Below are 21,734 nucleotides of genomic sequence, written 5' to 3'. Positions count from 1 at the left end.
TGAGATTTCTGGATCAGCCTAGCAATACCTTGCTAGGTAACCTCCAAATTGCTAGGTCTTGTCTTCTCTGTGTGTTTCCACTACAAACCTAGGAAGAAGAAAAGGGTTGAAATCTCCCCCATGCACACTCCCTTGACCTTGTCTTTGGATCCCAAAGCCCAAGGGATTGTGGGGAAAGAACAGGCTTTGGGCTGAATCAAACCTCAGTTTGAACCCCTTGATTTTCACTAATTGGATCAGTGTAGATGTGTCTTTAAGCCCTCTGAGCTTCAATTTCCTCATCTATATAACTGGGGATAATTACCTATCTTGTAATATTATCACAAAACATCAATGGGACAGGCTAAGTCAAATGTCTGGCATATGGTATTGCTTAAGAGCCTCTTGTTTTTCCTTTACCCTCTACCATTTGCGGCTTACGAGCTGGCTTTTATTTGCCCTTCTGCATGAGCCTTTCCCATAGCACCTGTATAATAATCTATATGTTAAACACAATCTGAGAAGAGATCTTGTCTTGCTCCTACCTTTCATCTCTCTGGTCTTCCTCACAATTTTTTTTTAAAAAAATACACAGCTTTATAGTAAGTACTTTTCCATTTTTGTTCAAAACCACAGAGATGAAGAACGTTCATTCTTTTCTTCTCCCATGTCTCCATGAATTCCTATGATATTTTCATTTGAATCAGGAAAAAAAATTTCTTGAACAATATTTTTCTAACTTACTTAATTCCCTTAACTCCTTACTAGTGCTTGTTTATGAAAATGAATGGTGTTTTCGTGCACTAGACTGGTATTTTCCAATCATGCTTCAAAAGATGTTTGCTTTTATTTGCCTTTGAACATTTAAAACACACTTACAGAGAATGTAAGGCACATTTCCAAATAAAGTTTGAATTAGTTTATTCTCACTTGAGTAAAATAATCTGAGTGCTTCAGTCTTCCACCTGATTTGACTCTGAAACAACGTAATTGTGTGCTCTTGTGAGATAAGCAGTTTCAATCCCAGGAACTAGTGTTTGCAGGAAGATTCAGATGATTGATTAAAAGCAAATCAAACAAAAACTCTGCCAAAAAAAGAAAAAAATGAAGTCCTTAACCAAAGACCAGAAATCAGAAGTGTTGGTTTAGGAATGCTCTGATTTTAATCTCCCTTCAACTCTCCGTTCATCAGTGCAACTGGCAGAGCTCCTCAGTGAAGAAACCTTGGCATGGGACAAGCAGTGTTTAAATTGGCTCAGAGAAGACAGTGTACAAATCTGCTTTTGTCTCCAAGGAGATATAATTTCTTCATTCATTTCCCCTTTTAAAATTTTTTTCCCTGAGCATTTATGAGTAAATTTTAGAGCACATGAAAATGAGGAAGTGATATCACCAGCTCGAGCCAAGTGTAGAATGTGTGTTGGCAGCTATGTTATTGAGATCCTGAATCAGAGCTATTTTTTCCCCAGCTTGGCTTATTCTGTTGATTTCAGACCAGTGAAGGAAAAAATTGCAAGTGGTACCTTTCCATACTTATGTGTGAGATGTGAATTGTGTCCATGTCATGGGCAGACTGTCCTTCAGCCTCTTGAGCATGTCACTGTGGTCTAACTTAGGGTCCCTGTTAACTGTAAAATCACCAAGGAGTTTAGCAGCTGAACTAAAGCTCTGAGAATAAGCTTTCAAATTTTCTTATTTTCTTTGTCTTTAAGACTGTCCCAAGATTCCTCTCAATTCCTCCATTACTGATATGTTGATCAGGTTCTAGATCTTGTTTGAATCATTAAGAAGTGGACTGTTGCATTTGAGATAACAATAGCAGTAAAAATTCAAAACTTTCTCTTCTCCCACTATTGAGAGATTGGTCTAAATATCATTTGCCAGATAAAGCTCTCTCAGATTGGCATTTGTCTTCACTGTTTTTATACAACATTAGAATTTTTCTATAATCTCAATGGCCTCAAAAAATGGTGGTTCACTCAAGGGCTAAAACATGCTGGAAGCACAATAATGCAAGGATGGGACCAAGTCAGGAGTGATCTGGAGCTGGCTCCAGTTGTCTCATGAAAGCCAGAGTTCTGACTACTTTTCTGCATCCACAGCTCTGCTACCATCTCTGTGCTCTTTCTCTGTGATCTATTAGTCAGAGCCCTGGCAGGAGACGCAGTGCGCAGCCAATGGAGTGATCGAAGGGTTTATGAAGAGACCTTTGCAGACCTTTGCAGTGCCTTGGGCAAAGTGGGGCTAACATGCCAAGGGACGCATACCAGATGGCCTGAAACGTCAAAGGAAGGAACTGTCACCAACACTAAGTGAGAGCTCTGACCTTGGAGAGGATCCCTAGACAGGAGCTATGCCTGGAGTTAGGCAAACTGAGGCACTATCAGACAGATGTGGAGAAGTTGTTGTTGTTCAGTTGCTAAGTCGTGTCTGACTCTGTGACCCCATGGACAGCAGCATGCCAAGCTTCCCTGTCCTTCACTGTCTCCCAAAGTTTGAAACTTGTGTCCATTGAGTCAGTGATGCCATCCAACCATCTCACCCTCTGTCGCCCACTTTTCCTTGCCCTCGGTCTTCCCCAGCATCAGGGTCTTTTCCAATGTGTCAGTTCTTCACATCAGGTGACCAAAGTATTGGAGTTTCAGCTTCAGCATCAGGTCTTTTGATAAATAGTCAGTGTTGATTTCCTTTAGGATTGACTGGTTTGATTTCCATGCCATCCAAGGGACTCTCAAGAGACAAAATGTGGTCCCCTGGAAAAGCGAATGGCAAGCCACTTCAGCATTCTTGCCTTGAGAACCCCATGAACAGTATGAAAAGGTGGAGGAAGGAGGGCCTGTCCAATTCCAAGGAAAATATAGACAGGAGTGAAGATCAAGTAGACAAGAGAGCAGCCCATGGGGAGGAACGAGGTTCAAGATACATTCATACAGAGCTCAGACAGAATCCCATTGCCCCAAACAATCAAGTTCTTTCTGCCCTTCCACCTCTGACTTGCCCCTTCCCATGCTGGTCCTGAGTTAGTCTTCTGAGGCCAGCTCTCCATCCATTTCATGCAGTCTGTATTATCATCATTTGAAAGCATCGAAGGACATCTGTAGATTCAAAGCTCATGATGTTTTAAATAAGCCTGAGCCTCTGATTTGCTCAAGTGGAGACTCACCGATGCATTTCCTCTGGACAGCAATATAAGGAGTTGAGTTTTCAAAAAATTATTAAAATATACACAAGCATCACAGGCAGAGCCCAGGTTTCCTCTTGTAGGAAGGAGACCTGGAGTCCTGTGCAGCTGTGAGGAAAATTTTTCACAGAAATAATGTGATGCATTTTTGCTGATTTGCAGTTGCAGTTATTTGTGAAGGACCCAAAGGTGTCAGCATTTGAGTTTATAACAGGGATAATAATACTCATCTCCACAGAACTGTTGTGAAGATTAAAGAGAATTTTTTAAACTGGCATTAATGTATTCCCTGCTACTGGGTGGAAATTTGAGAGTCACTTAGCAAGAGAATGAGTGCAGCTCACTGCCCAGGGCCGATGAGGATTCAAAACAAGAGATGAGGCAATAAAGTACAGTCAGATAAAGCAATGGAGATTTCAATTGATTAAATAACTTGTCTTCCTCAATTAAAAAGAATTTTCATAATAATATAATAGTGATTATTGAGTATTTTAATACACTGAAATATTCACAAAATTAAAATTGAATTTCAGTCATGTGAAAGATGTCATTTTTCCTGAGCCTTTCAAGAGCAGGTAGTAGTTAGTAGCAATGAATGGAATGAGAGAGGCATGGAAGGGTATGCATACATCCTGATTAAAAGTACCGGATTAAAAATGCTGTTGGTCAACTCTGGCAGACAATCATAAGACAGTTTGGATATTGAAAGACTGAGGACTTCTCAACCCAAATTAACATTGCAAATACTGTGTTTCAGAGGGTGGCAAAAAGTGCAAGGTTTCCATAGTAAGAAGTCTCTAAATTGAACCCCAGAGATGTATATGCAGCTTCTGTCACTAATCTTTCTTATTGCAACAGTTTGGTGAATGCCAACTATGTGCAGGTATCTGGATAAATTTAAGTAGGATATGACTCCCATCAGGAAAGGCATAGTCTAATGGAGGAAGTAGACCCAAGAACAGATGAGAAAAGAGGGCCTCGTATATAGCCCTGCCAGTTGTCAGCTTGGAGATACCTTACTCCCCGGGCTGAAGAGGGAGATTTATGGTCATCAGCGTCCCTGAAAACTGATAAATTAGATGCAGACAGCTAGAGCCTAGGACTGCCAAATGCATCCTTAGTGAAATATAACTGTGCTCTTTGTAGAACTGTGAGAACATGCTGAATGCACTGTTTTATTTATCTGTAACCTATTTAGAGCTGAAGGAAAATATGATAATAGGAATGATGGTGATAATTACTATAATGAGGCCTGTTCTCTGCTGCTCTGGGAGGGAGCAGACTATGGTGGAGGTTGTCTGGGTTAAGTGAAAGAGAAGTTGTCTTCTCATGACCACTCATGCACACAATGCTGGCCACGTGCATGTGCATCTATCTGTGTGTGTGTGTGTGTGTGTGTGTGTGTGTGTGTGTGCGCGCGCGCGCGCGCGCCTGTGTATGTTTCCTCATCTGCGATGTGTTCTTTGAAAAGGAAACTGAGAGTAGGAAGGGGATGGGATAAGCCAGAAGCCACTAGGCTAGGCTCAGATTTTGGAGCTGGGGCTTCTCTGAGGTAATCTATGTTTCTGAGGAGATCACTGCTTTTCCATTAGTGACTCCCACAGATACATGGCTGTGCAATGGTGGCCGAGTGATTCTCTGGGCACCCTGACAGGTGTGTTAAGAGAATTTCATCTCTTTGCAGCTCAGGGAAATGCTTTTTCTGTCTCCTCTCGAGCCAGAAGAAAATCAAGCCTAACACCCACCACAGTGAATCTATCACACATTTTTCCTACAGATACAGTAGGTATCGGTAAACTTTCTTTTGTTTAACTGATCAGAGAAGTAAATTAATTTGTTGGAAGTTGCACAGTTAATCAGACAAGTAACATGTATTTTTATTGGCTATATTACTAGCTGTTTTAATTCTTGCCTTTTCACTCCCTAGTGTATTTGGAATAAATTTCCAGTTGCCTCTTTCCTAGAAATGAATGCACTTCGTGTACTTTGGAAAATGACACACATCTTATTTTTCCCCCACTCATATTTTGTTTGCATTTCATCTGAACCTATTAGGTTGAGATAAGCCATAAATTATTTAGCCAACTCTGTCACATCTGTGATCCACAAGATACAAAATTGGATTCCCTTCCAGTCTTTCTCATTCTAGGAAGTTCAGCCACATCCATGACATATTTTTCCCTAATTTTACAACATTCTGATTGCCTGATCAACCTGCAGTTTATGTCAATATTTAGTATATTCTTGAATATGTTCTATCTCTCTTGACTGAATGGGGAGGAGAGAAGATTATCATCAGTTTGATTTGAGAATCAAGAACTTTTTTCACGAGTATTATTTCTCTTGAGATAAACAATGGAACTTCACTGAGTTTGGGCACTGTGCCACTGTCTTAAGTTGAATGTTTTGAAAATTAAGAAAGCACCACATAAGACAGCCCTTCTGGTAGCACATTCTGTGGAGTGGTGGCCTCTAAACTCATAACTCCAATGACATTGACTTTAACTGATCAAGAAATCTTTGTGCTGATCCAACCAACCCCACTGAGCCGTGAACTACACTTATGTCATTTTATAGTTGAGGCAAGGAAGGGCTAATTACTTGCCTGCTCAAGGTGACTAATGATGGCAGGGCCCCAACTTAGATCTGGACATCAGCTTTGGGACACTGACTTGCTTTCCCTTCTATGTGTGTGGGACCCTTAACTTGTTCCTTGTTGCCTGTAGGTAAAAATCAGCTCCACTCAGGGAATAACAAACCCTTATAATTCATCACCTGCTAACATGTTCAGAGTTATTCCCTGCTTTGTACTTTCTGTATCTTCTGCCTGGAATGCACCTCACTGTGACCACTTCCTTCCTCTCCTAACACCACCACATTTACCTTGTGAGCATTCACTCCTCAGTCTTCAAACCCAGATTGTCCCCTCCACCAGGAAGCCCTCTCCATCCTCTCCCTGTCTCATGCCCAGTTTCCTCTCTCACCTGGAACATTTATTCATTTATTGATTTATTCAACAAATGTTTCTAAACACTTACTAAGTGACAGGCACTGAGCTGAGCGGAAACCACACAACTCTGAATACAGCTCACCAGCTCCTGTCCTCATAGAGCTTAGAGTCTGGTGGAGACATTAGAAAAATATGGTGAGCACACAGAAAAATATGTAATTACAACTGGGATGAGAGCCAGGAAGGAAAGAAAGTTGGTGCCTGGAGCCTGCAGTCCCCAGCTCAGCATCACCACTGCCTGCAGCAGTGGCACTCAGACTACCCACTGCAGGGGCTCCAGAACTGAGGGAGGAGATGGCGAAGGGGGCGTCTGCATGCCCGGGGTGCCCGCCTCCTCTCCATCTAGTGGCTCCCAGAGCCTCGGGCTTCTGCTGAGTAAAGGACATAAGCATGTGCCACCACAGTGAGGAAGGCCTTTGGTCAGGCCGCAAGGGGTGATACTGGGGGTATGAAGGCAATGTCTTTTTCAGAGCTATGAGGGATGCTCACCAATAACTGCAATGACTGAGGAGGCATCTCATAGGGTAAAACACAATCCAGGGACGTGGATATATCATGACCTGGTCAAGATTCCATCAGTCCCTCCCCTTGTCTTCATTCTTAGGATTAATTAATAGGGGATTTTACATTCTCTTTACAAATCTCTTTAGGAAGACACACTAATACTTTTGTAAAAGTATTTCAGTTTTTGAATAGTCCAAAAACAGAAAAGAGAGAGAAAGAGAACATCACTAATAGACTCAGAGTTCATAAGGAACACTTGGGCAAGACACTCATTCTCTGGGGTTTATTTTCAACTTTGTCAAGAAACACTTGCCTTTGTCAACGTAAAAAAATAGTCACAACCTAAAAGTTGAGAGTTACGTTTTAATTGGTGAGAAATTTTAGGACTTTAAGCACAGGAGATAGTGTCTTATGTAACCCTGAGAGAATTGCTCTGTTGAAGCAGGGGGAGTGGGTGGGGGTAGGAGGGGAGCGGAAAGGGAAGTGAGGGGAAGTTGGTTATATAGAAGTTTGCAATAAAGGACAAGTAGTCTGAACATCAAAAGTATTTTATGAATTAAAGAAAACCAGATAGCCCAAGTTAAGGAATTTAGCGCTTTTCTATCCAAGGGAAGAGTCTGGGCTCATTGAAATCATTCCTTTCATATGCATCTCAGCTATCTGAGTCCAGTATTCTGTGTTTTTCACATCCTGAGTTCCTCAGTGCTCACTGTAGGGAGTGGCTGCAGCCTCATGGCTGCCAGATTGCACAGGTATTTTCTTCCTTCCTGAGTGACCTTAGGGTCAGGGATTCACATTTGGAGGGCCAGAATCACTGATATCAATATGAAGGAAATATTCCATTTCTCACCTTCATATTATAGGATTCTTAGGGTGTTTGTTCCTATATAAACCTTAAGTTCTTGCACTGAAATATACTTTGTAAACTGAAAGAATAATATAAATTACAAAGAGAGTTTTCAGCTTTTATATATAATGAACTTGCCACTTCTTACCTGTGTTTTTCCTTTAATTTAAATGCAGCATAGAATATATAACATTGCATCCATTTGAGTTGAAAGCTTGTTATGCAAATTTTTTTTCTTCTTTTTCTTTCATCTTTTAATTCTAAAGAGTATGGTTACTTTAGGTAAATTTTAAAAATGAGGTAATGACTTACAGAGCCATTAATTGTTCAAGGGAAATAGTCCAAATCACATTTGCAATTTTATTATTCAATGTATTTTAATAAAGTCCAAGTATCATATGTCTCAAGATGCTTAAAATCTTTTACTTTGTCTACTTAAAATATTAGTAGTTTGTGTTAGGGAGTCTTATTTATGTTTTTAAAATTTTTTGTTTAGTGTTTTGCAAATATTTAAAGTATTAGGCTATTTTAAATGTTTATAAGAAAAAGTTTAAAACAGTAATATGGAAAGTTCTATTTGGTTTTCCTCTTCAATTATTTTTAAAAGAAAATACCATCCAATACATCTAGATTTGTTTTAAATGGATTTTCCTTCAAATGTGTCTATTTGGAAATACACACTACCTTTTACAGTGCCCATTACAACATATTATTTGGTAATAAATAAAAAACTTTTGTTAGTTGTGACAAAAATCTTTACAAATTTTTTATATACAATATAAGAGAAAGGTATTCTATCAGTTTAATGAATTATTGTAATGAATTTTTACTCCAAAAAATTTCATGGAATCAAGCAAGTAAATGCTTACTGTCTTACTTTGAAAGATGCTAAAAACACCTCAGCTCAAGTGATCTCCCTCTCTGGTGCCCCTTATTTCGCCATTTGCATTTCATTTCCTTCATGCTAAGATTTGCCTCCTCTGGTGGGCTTTGTGTGGGTGTTTTTCTTAGTTTATTCATTTGTTTTTAATGTGTTCTATTTTGAGAGGACAATAATTCTCCATGATGCCTTAGTGAGCTTTATCCTACCCAGCTGCTGTGCTCCCTGGAATGAGTTGCCTGGGGGCACAAGGACTCTGAAAGAAACCAGACCAGGTAGTGTTGCTGTAGAGCCAGCCCAGAACAAGGAGTAATGGTCACTGATTATGTTATGCAAATAGCAGATGTGCTGGATGGCAAATATGTGTCAGGCAAACATGCGAATATTTCCATGAGCCAGAGGTTTTAGCCTGAAGGCTTTCTCTGATGAATCAGTACACTGATCAAAAGGTCCACATTGGTCTAGTTTATTCATTCCTTGAATAAGAACTTGATGGTTAAATGCTGGAATTAAACCCAGATTAATTTGTCCTCCACTGTTGTGTGTTTCAGAGACTGGAGCACAGGGAAGTTTTGGTGGGCTTGTTGTTCCTGGTTTTCCCGTTCATCCCAGCCAGCAACCTCTTCTTCAGGGTGGGTTTCGTGGTGGCCGAGAGAGTCCTATACATGCCTAGGTAATTACTGTTTCTGGTTTCCTCTTTACGAGACCAACATTGATGGCTCTAGAGAGACTGTTGTTTGCATGTATCACAGTTAGATCCTTCTGGAGCTCAGGTGTTTATTACCTCAGCTTTAAAAACAGCCACAGAGGAAGCTGGATAATATTGACTGGAGTATATTCAGGATTTTAGCAGCAATCATTTTACCGTAACTTCTTTGTTCAAGTATCTGTGCTTATTAAACATAATGAGTTACTTTCTAGAAATATTTGTTAATTTGCATAAAATTATTGACTGTGTTAAGTAGCATGATTTTAATTGACTTCTATCTTCTTTTTCTCTCTTTATTTGTTCTTGAATTTAAAAATAGGAACAATCTCAAAGAAACTTGTCCTTGAGAAAAACATTGGTTAAAAGTTATAAAGGGCATTCAGACATGTATGATTACATAATGGCACTTAGCTTTGAATATTTGAACTGTGTGACGCTTGTCTGTTCTCTTATCTTATTGAAATGTCAGCATTCCAAGGCCATGTTTCTTTTCAGAAGCCTGAAAATGTCCCTGAAATGGTTCTGCCATTTATCTATTGTGTGACCTTAAGCAGAATATGATGTTTTTACACTCATTTCTTTTTTAAACTTTAGAAAGTTATTTCTTTATTTTTATTTTGGCTGTGCTGGGTCTTCACTGCCACACATGGGCTTTATTGCCACATGGCACGTAGGATCTTAGTTTCTTGCTGCTACTGCTGTTGCCAAGTTGCTTCAGTCGTGTCCAACTCTGTGAGACCCCCATAGACGGCAGCCCACCAGTCTCCCCCGCCCTGGGATTCTCCAGGCAAGAACACTGGAGTGGGTTGCCATTTCCTTCTCCAATGCATGAAAGTGAAAAGTGAAAGTGAAGTCGCTCAGTTGTGTCCAACTCTTAGCGACCCCATGGACTGAAGCCTACCAGGCTCCTCCATCCATGGGATTTTCCAGGCAAGAGTGCTGGAGTGGGGTGCCATTGCCTTCTCTGGGGAATTAGTTTCCTGACTAAGTATCAAACCCACATCCCCTGCATTGAAAGATGCATTCTTAACCACTGGACCACCAGGGAAGTCCACAAACTGAATTTTTTTTTAACTTGCAGAGCTTTATTTATTTATTTACTTTTGGCCACATCATGCAGCTTGTGAGATCATAGTTCCTCAACCAGAGATTGAACCTGACCCTTAGCAGGGAAAGTACAGAGTCCTAATCACTGGGCTGCCAGAAAATACCCTCTCATTTTTAAAATAGAGATTTTAATAAGCTTTCTAAAATTAAGTGATTTTATGGATTATAAGTAAGAATGAACTTTTCTAAAAGGCAACAAAACAAATACAATAAACCAAAATATTATCAGGAAATTATTCATTCATATTGAGTTAGAAATTTGTTAACTTTAAATTTAATTTAAATAAAATTAATTTAAGTAATAAGAAGATTTAATTTCATTTATGGATATTGACTGAGAATTTTTAAATGCATATAATTAGAAATGAGTTTCATAACCTTGGACGCTCCTCAAACTAAGTACCTCACAGCTTTCCTAAGGCTTTACAGTCTCTTGTTTTGACTTGGTTAACGAAAAGGTGGCCTTTAATTTTCTTTATGTGTCTACAGCACAATTTGGGAAGGAAATTATTCCTTGCTAAGAAAACTACTTGATAAGACAAAAATACAGCACAATTTCTTTGCATTCTGTGTTGCCTTAAGACAACAAGCTTGTGAGGCTGTGTCAGTACTAAGGAATATAGTGGGCAAAGGCAGACTTCAGTGTGTGTTCTACGCGTGTTTTTGCTTAGAGCAGCTGAGAGTGGCTTCAGTCAGGTTTTGTCTGCAGTACTCCTGATTCCAAGTAGAATCTGTATTCATTCTTCACTTAACAGATATTCTCAGAGCACCTGTCCCAGGCATATGCTCTACTAGATTTGAGGCTACAAAAATTAATGAATCTCTGGTTTTTTTTTTTTTTTTTCCACCAAAGATTTTAACTGCTGATTAAAAACAAAATGGCACCTTTCAATCTAAAAACTTGATGGGTTGGATATTTTTTAAAATAATATCACAGTCTAATTGTATCAGAACTTTTGTTGAATCTTTATTGTATGTCAGCCACAACACTAAGGGTGTTATATTTATTTTCTCAGTTAATTCATGCTGTATGTGGTGGTTCGAAACATGTTCCTGCAGTCATAGTGTGACATGAGTGTGACATCCCTAGGTCTGTTTCCTCATCTATGTAAAATGAAGTTAATGGCACTGAAGTCAGTGAGATATTATAAACATTAAGTGAGATGGTCATATAAAAATCTATAAAATGCTTTGTATTGTACATGACTAGTAAATATCAAGTGTTACTATTGTTGATGTCAGCTTTCTGAGGTAGCTGATACCATTATACCCATTTTACAAAAATAATGCCTGGGCTCTAAGTTAAGTAACTTGTCCAAGTGATATAGCTAGTAAGTGGCAAAATGGTAGATTATGGATCCTTGTCTACTGACCCGTCTGTCACCTTCCAGCTTACATTGCTTCTCTGATAGTAACCTCAGTATTCTGCTCAGTTGAAAAAGATGAAGAAAATCTGAGCATAGTTAAGTATTCAGCTCAACTCCATTTGGAATCAGCACTTGATACTTTAGGAGTCCTGAGATCTGAATCCTCAGCCATCGAGGTTCTGAGTACATGGCAGTGAACTTTTCTAATCCAAATACAAGAGAAAATTTTTTGAGGAAATGAAAGGCTGGAATTTTAAACAAGAGGTTAAATTTAATTCTTCTGGAAGAGAAACTTAGGTAAACATTATGAAAGGAAAAGTGAAAGTTAGTTGCTCAGTCGTGTCCAACTCTTTGCAATCCCAAGAACTGTAGCCCACCAGGCTTCTCTGTCCATGGAATTCTGCAGGCAAGAATACTGAAGTGGGTTGCCAATTCCTCCTCCAGCGGCTCTTCCTGACCCAGGGATTGAGCCTCGGTCTCCTGTATTGCAGGCAGATTCTTTACCATTTGAGCCACCGGGGAAGCCCATAATATTGTCATCAACCATGTGTAAGCTATCTTATTTAAAGTCAGGGGTTTCTGTCACCCCAGCAGGTGTGTCCTCCACCCACAGAATCATCCAGCTCTGGCCCTCCCTGTGCCACCATGTCATAGCTAGGCCTTTCTCTGACTCCATTCCTTTTCTCCAAAATAGTCAAAGTTGTACCACTGCCCTTTTCCCACTAGGAATATGCTGATTGGGATTAAAAGTTTGAAATAGAAAGAAAACATCAATATTACCAAGAGCACGTGCCTGCCTCTCAGAACCTATTTGAATTTTGCTGCATTTGGCAAACTTGATGCAAAGTCATCCAAAAATCAGTTTCAGGAAACTGATCTTTATTAAAAGATGGCTGTCCTTTCCTCTCCAAGTTTCTGCATCTATGCATTGTAGTGCTGATGCCAAGTCATCATTTTCTGAGGGTTTGTCTTTACTGCACAGCATCTCCTGTATTCAGATCCATATTATCAGTGTGTCCAGCCAGGACTCTTTCCCTTCCAAAGATATAGTCTCAGCAGATGCCAAGGCCGTGTGACAGGGAGGTGGTCCTGGAGCTGATGAAGGGGGCAGGTGACCAGGCCAGATACACAGCTCTGAACACACACCTGAGAGTTTACTTCTGATTCTGAGAGCCCGGGGTCAGAGGAAGCTGAGGAGTTTTTGAGAGAGACATTGTACCTCTCATGAACCCCAGCTTTCCTTCATGGTCGCTGTTGTAATGAGTACCACAAGTGAGCCATATTAATTATGGCACTGGATTTCCTTTTATCTAAAGTTGTACAACTGAGTCAGAAATCATCAAAGTTTTTGTGGTAAAACTTCTGTACTATGACTTAAGAGACTTAAATAACTTCATTGGAACTGGTTACCCATGTTGACAGTTTTCATGAAAATGGGGACTTTCTCCTAAAAAGATTTTACCCAGCAGAGACCAGCTGCCCCATCTCAGTGGATGGTGGTAGACAGTTGGGTAAGGAGCTGCTGGAATCTTCTTCAGGGCTGCAAAGAATGTTACAGACACTGCAAGTGTCCCTTGGAAGGTGCCAGAGCACCAGGTGAAGCCAGTGCATTTAATAAACCTGCACGCTGGCTTCCACAATGCTGGAGCATGTGTCCAAGCTTTTTAAACACACAGGAATCCTCTCTGCATGGCTCTCCTCCCATTATTGAGCTCAACAAGAAAAGAGCCATTTCCCACTGTATTCATACCCAACTGCTTTGAGGAAAATATGCACCATGTATTCTGGCCTTCTTGGAGATACAGATCATCATCTTTAATACAGAAAACCATCAATGCAGAAAATCTGTGTTATCTCCAAAACTTTAGCAAACAAAAGGAAGATGAAATTAAAAGTTCAATTGATAGGTAAACTTCCTGCTCACTGAATGTTCAAGTTAAGGATCCCATTCCGAGTTTTAAGATCCCATCCATGAACACTACAGAGGTCATGTTCACCCTCACTGAATCCGGGGTGGATTCCTGCAGCCCCAGGGGGCTGGTTTGGCCATTTTACAAGAAAAACCCAGAATGAGTCATATCCACAGTTCTCTTTCATCCTCTGCCTTTCTGCCTAACAATGAACAAGTCACTTAAATCTTTTGGCTTCTGTTCTCCCTCCGTCCTAACCTAGCGAAGACCCAAAATCTCACCTGCCTCTCACTTGCACTTTGAACTCTGTGGATAAAAGGAACAGAAATTGGCTATCTATTTAGCACACTGTTGTATGGCTTTAGGGTCAACGTTTTACCACCAAAAGCAATTGGAATAATCTTTTCTTCTGGTGATAAATGCCAGTTTTATGGATATCTTTTTTGAACAGGCAGGGGAGTTCAGGGCTTAAATCATTCTTTCACAGAAGTTTTGATCTCTTGTTCTTATCTCAAGAGTAGCATATAATTTAATGGCTACTTTTTGTATTTCATAAAAACCACTTTATAATGCTTCAAAGGACTAAAATTTCTTAGAATTGATGAAGCAGACATAGTTATTGAGAGCTCTCAAATAAAATCATAGGATATGATCAGAGATCCATTCAAATGCCAGATTAAGGATGATTTATTTACTTTAGTGTCAAAGAGCAAATTCCTGAACTATTTTAAGAAAACATCTATGAGGGGAGAGGGAAGGACAGACAGGGGTAAGTGAAGGCAGAAACAAGAATGTAGACAGAACTGATCAAGAAAAACTGGGACGATGGAAGGAGAAGTTAAATAGATAACATGTGTTTGAGGGGAAAAGAGATACTATTTGAGTTGTATAGTTCTTCAGCTAATGGACACATCAGACATGGAAAATGGAAAAAAGGTGACTCATTTCCATTTTCAGTTCTGACAAATACCTTCAAATCATACCTACTAATTCTTAAATGGAATTTGTAATCTTACACAGGTTATTTATTTCTCAGGATGCAAAATGAGACATGTTACCTCTAAAGGAACACTAGTCCTGTTCTCTGACACTGGGACCCCTACTGATACGCCCTCTATGCATATGTTCCTTCAGAGTTGCTGAAAGGGAGTGATGATTGAGAGTGAATCAAAATTTTGCCAAATACTCAAATCAACAGAAAAATAATTTGCTATCAATAAAATCTTACGTTAGCACATTCAGTGGAAGGAAGACTGACCTGGGAATCAACACGCTGCCTGGCCATCCTGGGGATTACTTTCCTGTCTGTAAAATCTGTGTGTTGGCCTTGCCCAGTGGTCCCCAAATGTTGCTTATATCTTCATGCCACAGTTGTCCTTGTCTGTGGCCACACTGGGGATTGAGAGTTAATTAATTTCTTCATTAATTTCTCCATTAATTTCTTCTCCCCAACTCAGCTCCTCCTTTTTGGACATTTTGCAGTTTAGGAAATCTAAAGTCCAGTTATCAGGATGCCACATGGTCCCATTCAGCTCCAAAGTTCCACTCTTTGTGACTTGGAATAACCTTGGGTAAAGCATGAATTTTTCCTCTTAAGGTTTGAAACACATGTTTGTCCTATACTGGAATGGGACCACTTGTGTCTGCTTAGTTTCAGCATGATGCCCAAGTAGGGAAAGGGAGACATATCCCCTGAGGGTGGGACGGGAAGAGGAGGAAGTCCACCTGCCATATGGATAGGCCCTCTGCAGGGTCCAGCAGAGGGCACTGGGAGTTGGTCCGGGCAGCCCTGGTGTGGGGCCTCCTCATGAAGTAATGGGGTGTCCTTGCTTAGCAGCAATAAGGAGTACCTGCCAGGAGGAAATAGGACCCTAATCACTGGAGTGGGACAAGGGGCGATGGCAGATGCTCCCGTTCAAGTGGTGATAGTGCAGGCAGCTTATCAAGAGAAGTTGCAGCTGTGAGAACAGGTCCGATGTGTGCATATCCATATCAAGTCATGAGAAGAGACTCAGGAATTGGGCTGAAGCCTAATATCTAAACCCAGGCTCAAAGCACAGGTCAGATTGCTCACAAGGTGACTGGTACTGAGTCCAACATGTTGAGTCCCTCTGCTGCCCTACATTGGGGTTTCAAAAGTCAATTAACGCTGGTCTTCAGAATACCACAGGGTAGGGATGGGAAGATTTGACTCCAGTGTGTTTGTTTCTCTGCTCTTGCTGTGCCAGCATGGACTGTTCCATCCAGCCCCTTGAGACCTCAACTAAGAAGAGAGATGAGATCTAGAAGCTGGATCTTGTCTTGTGAAGGCTACTCTCCAGAGCAGGGCCCAAGTAGGGAGGGTCCTGGGCTGCACCAGACTAGTTGTCAGTCACCAAGTCATCATGGGAGTGAGTGGGCTAGGTGACTGTCATAACCAGAAAGGAAGCAGCAGGACTTTGCAAAGGAATTCAAACAACTGTGTTATAAACCTAGAGACTGTAGATCACATAGAACAGAGCAGTAGTGAGAAGTGAGTGAGCTGAGAGGAGGTCAGTGTGCTCATGGGCTGAGGATCAGCTAGTCAGTTCTGTTGTGTTCAATTAATTGTCCTCGGCTATTGGCACAAAGGGAGGATAAACTTGAACAGTTATTTGCTAGGCTGGAATCAAAGCCTTAATATTATAGAACCTTGTTACTTTGTTAGTTATAAAAGATAAATGTTTATTTCTGAGTTTTAAATGGAGAGCAGTAAATGTCTTGGAAACCATGATTTGAAAGTAAAATTTGGAGAGTAGAATCTGAATTCAGATGAGACTGAATGGAATAATACATGTGCAAAATGTTGTAAGCTATGCTAGGTAACTGCAAGCCATTATTTCAGTCTGTCCTGTACAAATGAGAAGACTGGGGGAACCAAAGTGGAAGGAAATCAATGCAACGTAGTACAGGCCTCTCCTTCCCCAGGCTTTTCTTCCTCTTCCTTTGCTCTACAAAACTCTTTGTCTCTTTTCTAATCTCATGTGCTCAAAAGTAAACAACCCTAAAAAGAAAAAAAACAATATGTTGAATCTAGACAAATGGTACAGATGAATCCATTTCCAGGGCAGGAATAGAAACTCAGATGTAGAAAACACACAGGTGGGCACAGAGAGAGAAAGGGAGGGTGGGATGAATTGGGAGATTGAGATTCACGTATATAGATTACCACGTGTAAGATAGCTGGTGGGGAGCTGCTGTAGAGCACAGGGAGCACTACTCAGCGCTCTGTGACAACCTAGATGGGTGCAATGGCTGGGGATGGGGGTGACAGGAGGGAGGTCCGAGACGGAGGGGATATAATGCCTATTCTTAGCTAATTCGCTTCATAGTACAGCAGAAACTAGCACAACAGTGGAAAGTAGCTATACTCCACTGAGCTGACAGACACCGAGAACAGATTGGTGGTTGCCGGAGACGGGGTGTGAGGGGTGGGCAAAATAGGTGAAGGTGGCCAAAAGGCACGAACTTCCAGTTAGAAGTTAAAGAAGCCCTGGGCATGTAATGTGTTGTTAATAATACTGTGTTGTATAACTGAAAATTGCTGAGAAAATAGATCTTAAAAGTTCTTATCACAAAAAAAATGTGTAAATATGTAAGCAGATGGATGTTAATTAGACTTATTGTGGTGATCATTTTACAATATATAGAAATATCAGATCATGATGCTGTATACCTGACACTAGTACATCACTCGTATCTCAAATTTTTAAAAAAGTGAGCAACCCTAGCTTAGCAGGCTAGCGTTCTGAAACATAATACTGAAGGAGGTTATGGAATGTGCCTCTGGGAGTGGAAGGGAGACTAGCAAGTAGGTGTCACACACCCAGCGTCCTGCACGGTTTGCTTGGAGGATATTAGTGGGCTTAAGTATGGCTATTTCAACCTCCCCTCCATTAAGACTCCCTCGTCTTTATTAGTGAATCTCTTTCTTTCTTTGGTGCCTGGATTCTGTGCTGGGAAATACATCTCAAACCAGGGACTTCTTCTATACATTTTAGTTATTTTAAAATATCCTCCCCACTCATTTAGAAACCCCAGTTGTCAGAGGTGGGACCATCATTTTGTACATCTGTGTTTTCTCATAATACCCAGAAAAATACATGCTTCATTAGCGAGTATTGTGTGAAATTAAAGAACATTGGATGCTCAGAGGTAGGGTCTACCTGCCAATGCAGGAGATGGAGATTCCATCCCTTGGTTGAGAAGATCCCATGGAGGAGAAAATGGCAATCACGCTAGTATTCTTGCCTGGGAAATCCTATGGTCAGAGGAGCCTGGTGTGTTACAGACCACAGGGTCACAAAGAGTCGGGCTTGACTGAGCGACTCAGCATGCATACACTGACACGTGACTCAGCCTGTGCAGTCAGGTCCATGTTAGTATGGGGAAGAAACAAGGGTATAGCTCCAGCTAGTGAGTTGTCAGAGAAGCATCCCACTCCAGTACTCTTGCCTGGAAAGTCCTATAGACGGAGGGGCCTGGTGGGCTGCCGTATATGGGGTCAAACACGACTGAGTGACTTCACTTTCACTTTTCACTTTCATGCATTGGAGAAGGAAATGGCAACCCACCCCAGTGTTCTTGCCTGGAGAATCTCAGGGACGGGGGAGCCTGGTGGGCTGCTGTCTATGGGGTCGCACAGAGTCGGACACGACTGAAGCGATTTAGCAGCAGCAGCAGCAGTGAGTTGTCTGTCCATTATGCTTTTGCTTCAAAAGTGAAGATGCTCGACTCTAGAATTTGGTAGTCTGTGGAAGAATTAGTGGCTGAATTCAGGTCCTAATGCTGAGTATGCTGTAGGAGGGTTGAGAAGGACGTCTTAGATGTAGATTCAGTTACTTTCGAGGTGTTTGGCTTTGACCAAAAGGCCTGTCAGCTCAGATGGAAAATTTGGATGTGGTCACTTGAACCAGCTGAGATGGAAATAAGCCAGGTGAAGGCGCCTGCAAAGGAAAACATGACACCCTGAGTATGGACAGTTCCCCTGGTGATAGTCATCTTTGGGTTCCACTTTGAACTGATGCATTTTTAAGTTCACTTTTGTTTCCATGTTAGCTTTGTTGTCAAAACTTGGCCTCTCTTCACTGGTGCTGAACAGAAACACAGAGACAGAGTTTTGGGTGAAGTAGAAAAGAGCACCTTTTATTGCTTTGCCAGGCAAAGGGGACCACAGTAGGCTAATGCCCTCAAGGCTGTGTGAACCACCCTGGAAAGGGTAGTGAGGAGTTTAACAGTGTTTAAGGAGCAGAGCGTGATCAGCTCGTGGACAATTCTTGAATTGTCTCTCATTCAAGCATCATCAATCTTCTGGTTTCAACCAGTGTAGGGTCTGTGTTCTGGTGGTCAGCAGTTTTCATCTGAAGGGGGTCTGCTTCCAGTAAAAACAACTTGTGTTTCAGACCTTTATCTATATATTTTAGGGAACTGGGAGTTGGGTGATTCTGCTGTGTGGCAGAATCATGGTCTAAATTTTTACCAGTTCCCTAGCCCAAGACCTCTTCTTTGTTTCTATATCTTCCTATGTCCCAGTCATTAACTCGAGTCAACATTATACTTCAAAAGACAAGGACACAGGGGCTTGTACACAGTTTTAGTTTCTGATGCCTTCAACCACAGTGTTCAATCACACTTAGGAAGCAGCTCCTGTTATCTGCCCAGTACTTAGCCTGAAAAAAGGAATAAAACAATACTCTATCCTTAAAAACCACCCGAACTTCCAGTTAATACTTTATGTCTTATCAGAGTTGAATACCAAAGCTTCCTCATTATGCATTAATTTACCAAAAAGTTTATACTTTTCTTTTCCTTCACTTTCACATAGATAGACACAGTATAGAAAGGTTTGACATGGGTCTAAGGGAAGATTTGCTTAGTGCTTTTTTATGTTTGAAGTCTATGGATGTTCATTATTGTAAATACATGGCCACATGTATTTCACATAGGACCAGTGTACCTTATTTTCTGCAGTATTTTGTTCTATAAAAATGATATGTGAATCGTACCTTTCAGAAGCAAACAATGTTGTATAAAGTATTTTGAAGTTTTAAAGGTGTTCTTGTTGAATGCTCTTGAAAGATTTATAACTGGCCTGAAAATTAGACAGTTTGGGTCAGTCTGGACTTTGATAAATTATGTTTCTTGAGGTGTATTTACAGATCTACAACATATTTTATTGATGTAGTTCAGTTCAGTTCAGTCGCTCAGTCGTGTCCAACTCTGTGCGATCCCATGGAACACAGCATGACGGGCCTCCCTATCTATCACCAACTCCCATAGTTTACCCAAACTCATGTCCATTGAGTCGATGATGCCATCCAACCATCTCATCCTCTGTCATACCCTTCTCCTCCCGCCTTCAATCTTTCCCAGCATCAGGGTCTTTTCAAATGAGTCAGGTCTTCACATCGGGTGGCCAAATATTGGAATTTCAGCTTCAACATCAGCCCTTCCAATGAACACTTAGGACTAATCTCCTTTAGGATGGACTGGTTGGATCTTCTCGCAGTCCAAGGGATAAAGTCAGCCACTGTTTCCACTGTTTCCTATCTATTTGCCAGGAAGTGATGGGACCAGATGCCATGATCTTTGTTTTCTGAATCTTTAGCTTTAAACCACCTTTTCACTCTCCTCTTTCACTTTCATCAAGAGGCTCTTTAGTTCGTCTTCACTTTCTGCCATAAGGGTGGTGTCATCTGCATATCTGAGGTTATTGATATTTCTCCTGGCAATCTTGATTCCAGCTTGTGCTTCAACCAGCACAGCATTTCTCATGATGTACTCTGCATATAAGTTAAATAAGCAGGGTGACAATATACAGCCTTGACATACTCCTTTCCCGATTTGGAACCAGTTTGTTGTTACATGTCTGGTTCTAACTGTTGCTTCCTGACTTGCATACAGACTTTTCAAGAGGCAGGTCAGGTGGTCTGGTATTCTCATCTCTTTCAGATTTTTCCACAGTTTGTTTGGATCCACACAGTCAAAGGCTTTGGCATAGTTAATAAAGCAGAAATAGATATTTTTCTGGAATTCTCTTGCTTTTTCAATGATCCAGCCGATGTTGGCAATTTGATCTCTGGTTCCTCTGCCTTTTCTAAAACCAGCTTGAACATCAGGAAGTTCACGGTTCACATATTGCTGAAGCCTGGCTTGGAGAATTTTGAGCATTACTTTACTAGTGTGTGAGATGAGTGCAATTGTGTGGTAGTTTGAGCATTCTTTGGCATTGCCTTTCTTTGGGATTGGAATGAAAACTGCCCTTTTCCAGCCCTGTGGCCACTGCTGAGTTTTCCAAATTTGCTGACATACTGAGTTCAGCACTTTCACAGCATCATCTTTCAGGATTTGAAATAGCTCAACTGGAATGCCATCACTTCCACTAGCTTTATATTGATGTTTCCTAAGGCCCACTTGACTTCACATTCCAGAATGTCTGGCTCTAGGTGAGTGATCACACCATCATGATTATCTGGGTTGTGAAAATCTTTTTTGTACAGTTCTTCTGTATATTCTTGCCACCTCTTCTTAATATCTTCTGCTTCTGTTAGGTCCATACCATTTCTGTCCTTTATTGATCCCATCTTTGCATGAAATGTTCCCTTGTTATCTCTAATTTTCTTGAAGAGATCTCTAGTCTTTCCCATTCTATTATTTTCCTCTATTTCTTTGCACTGATCACTGAGGAAGGCTTTCTTATCTCTCCTTGCTATTAACCCTAATTGATGTAATAGTGTACTAAATACACACATGAACAGATAGACATTGTCCTTGAGAACACTGATACCTGTATTCAGTTCAGAGAACACATCCATGTGTTATTTCATTTACTCCATGCAACAGCCTTTCAAGGTAATTGTAGTACAAACAACTTCGCTTCATGGATCAAAGGCTTGTCATGGCAAAGGGGGATGCGTAACTCAGCAGAGCTATGAGCCATGCTGTGCAGGACCACCCAAGACCAATGGATCATAGTGCAGAGTTCTTACAAAACGTGGTCCACTGCAGAAGGAAATGGCAATCCACTCCAATATTCGTGCCATGAGAACCCAATGAAAAGGGAAAAAGATGTGACACTGAAGATGAGACTCTCCCCCCAGGTCAGAAGGTGTCCAATATGCTACTGGGGAAAAGCAGAGGGGAATTATTAATACCTCCAGAAAGAATGAAGCAGCTGGGCCAAAGCAGAAACATCACTCAATTGTGGATGTGTTTGTCAAGAA

The 21,734-nt window shown here is 40.9% G+C and overlaps 1 protein-coding gene across 2 annotated transcripts in view; it reads left to right on the top strand.

The window, feature by feature from the left end:
• The window catches only part of TMTC1 (transmembrane O-mannosyltransferase targeting cadherins 1), a 304,715-nt gene that overhangs the window by 184,661 nt on the left and 98,320 nt on the right, over window positions 1-21,734 (top strand). For both annotated transcript variants that reach the window (XM_044941304.2, XM_025283452.3), the window contains exon 9: window positions 8,953-9,074. In XM_044941304.2, the coding sequence (XP_044797239.1) occupies window positions 8,953-9,074 (122 nt within the window). The remainder of the gene's footprint in view (window positions 1-8,952; window positions 9,075-21,734) is intronic.

This window comes from Bubalus bubalis, chromosome 4, assembly GCF_019923935.1.
Source record: "Bubalus bubalis isolate 160015118507 breed Murrah chromosome 4, NDDB_SH_1, whole genome shotgun sequence".
NCBI lineage: Eukaryota > Metazoa > Chordata > Mammalia > Artiodactyla > Bovidae > Bubalus > Bubalus bubalis.
This window is presented reverse-complemented; position numbering and strand designations above follow the sequence as displayed.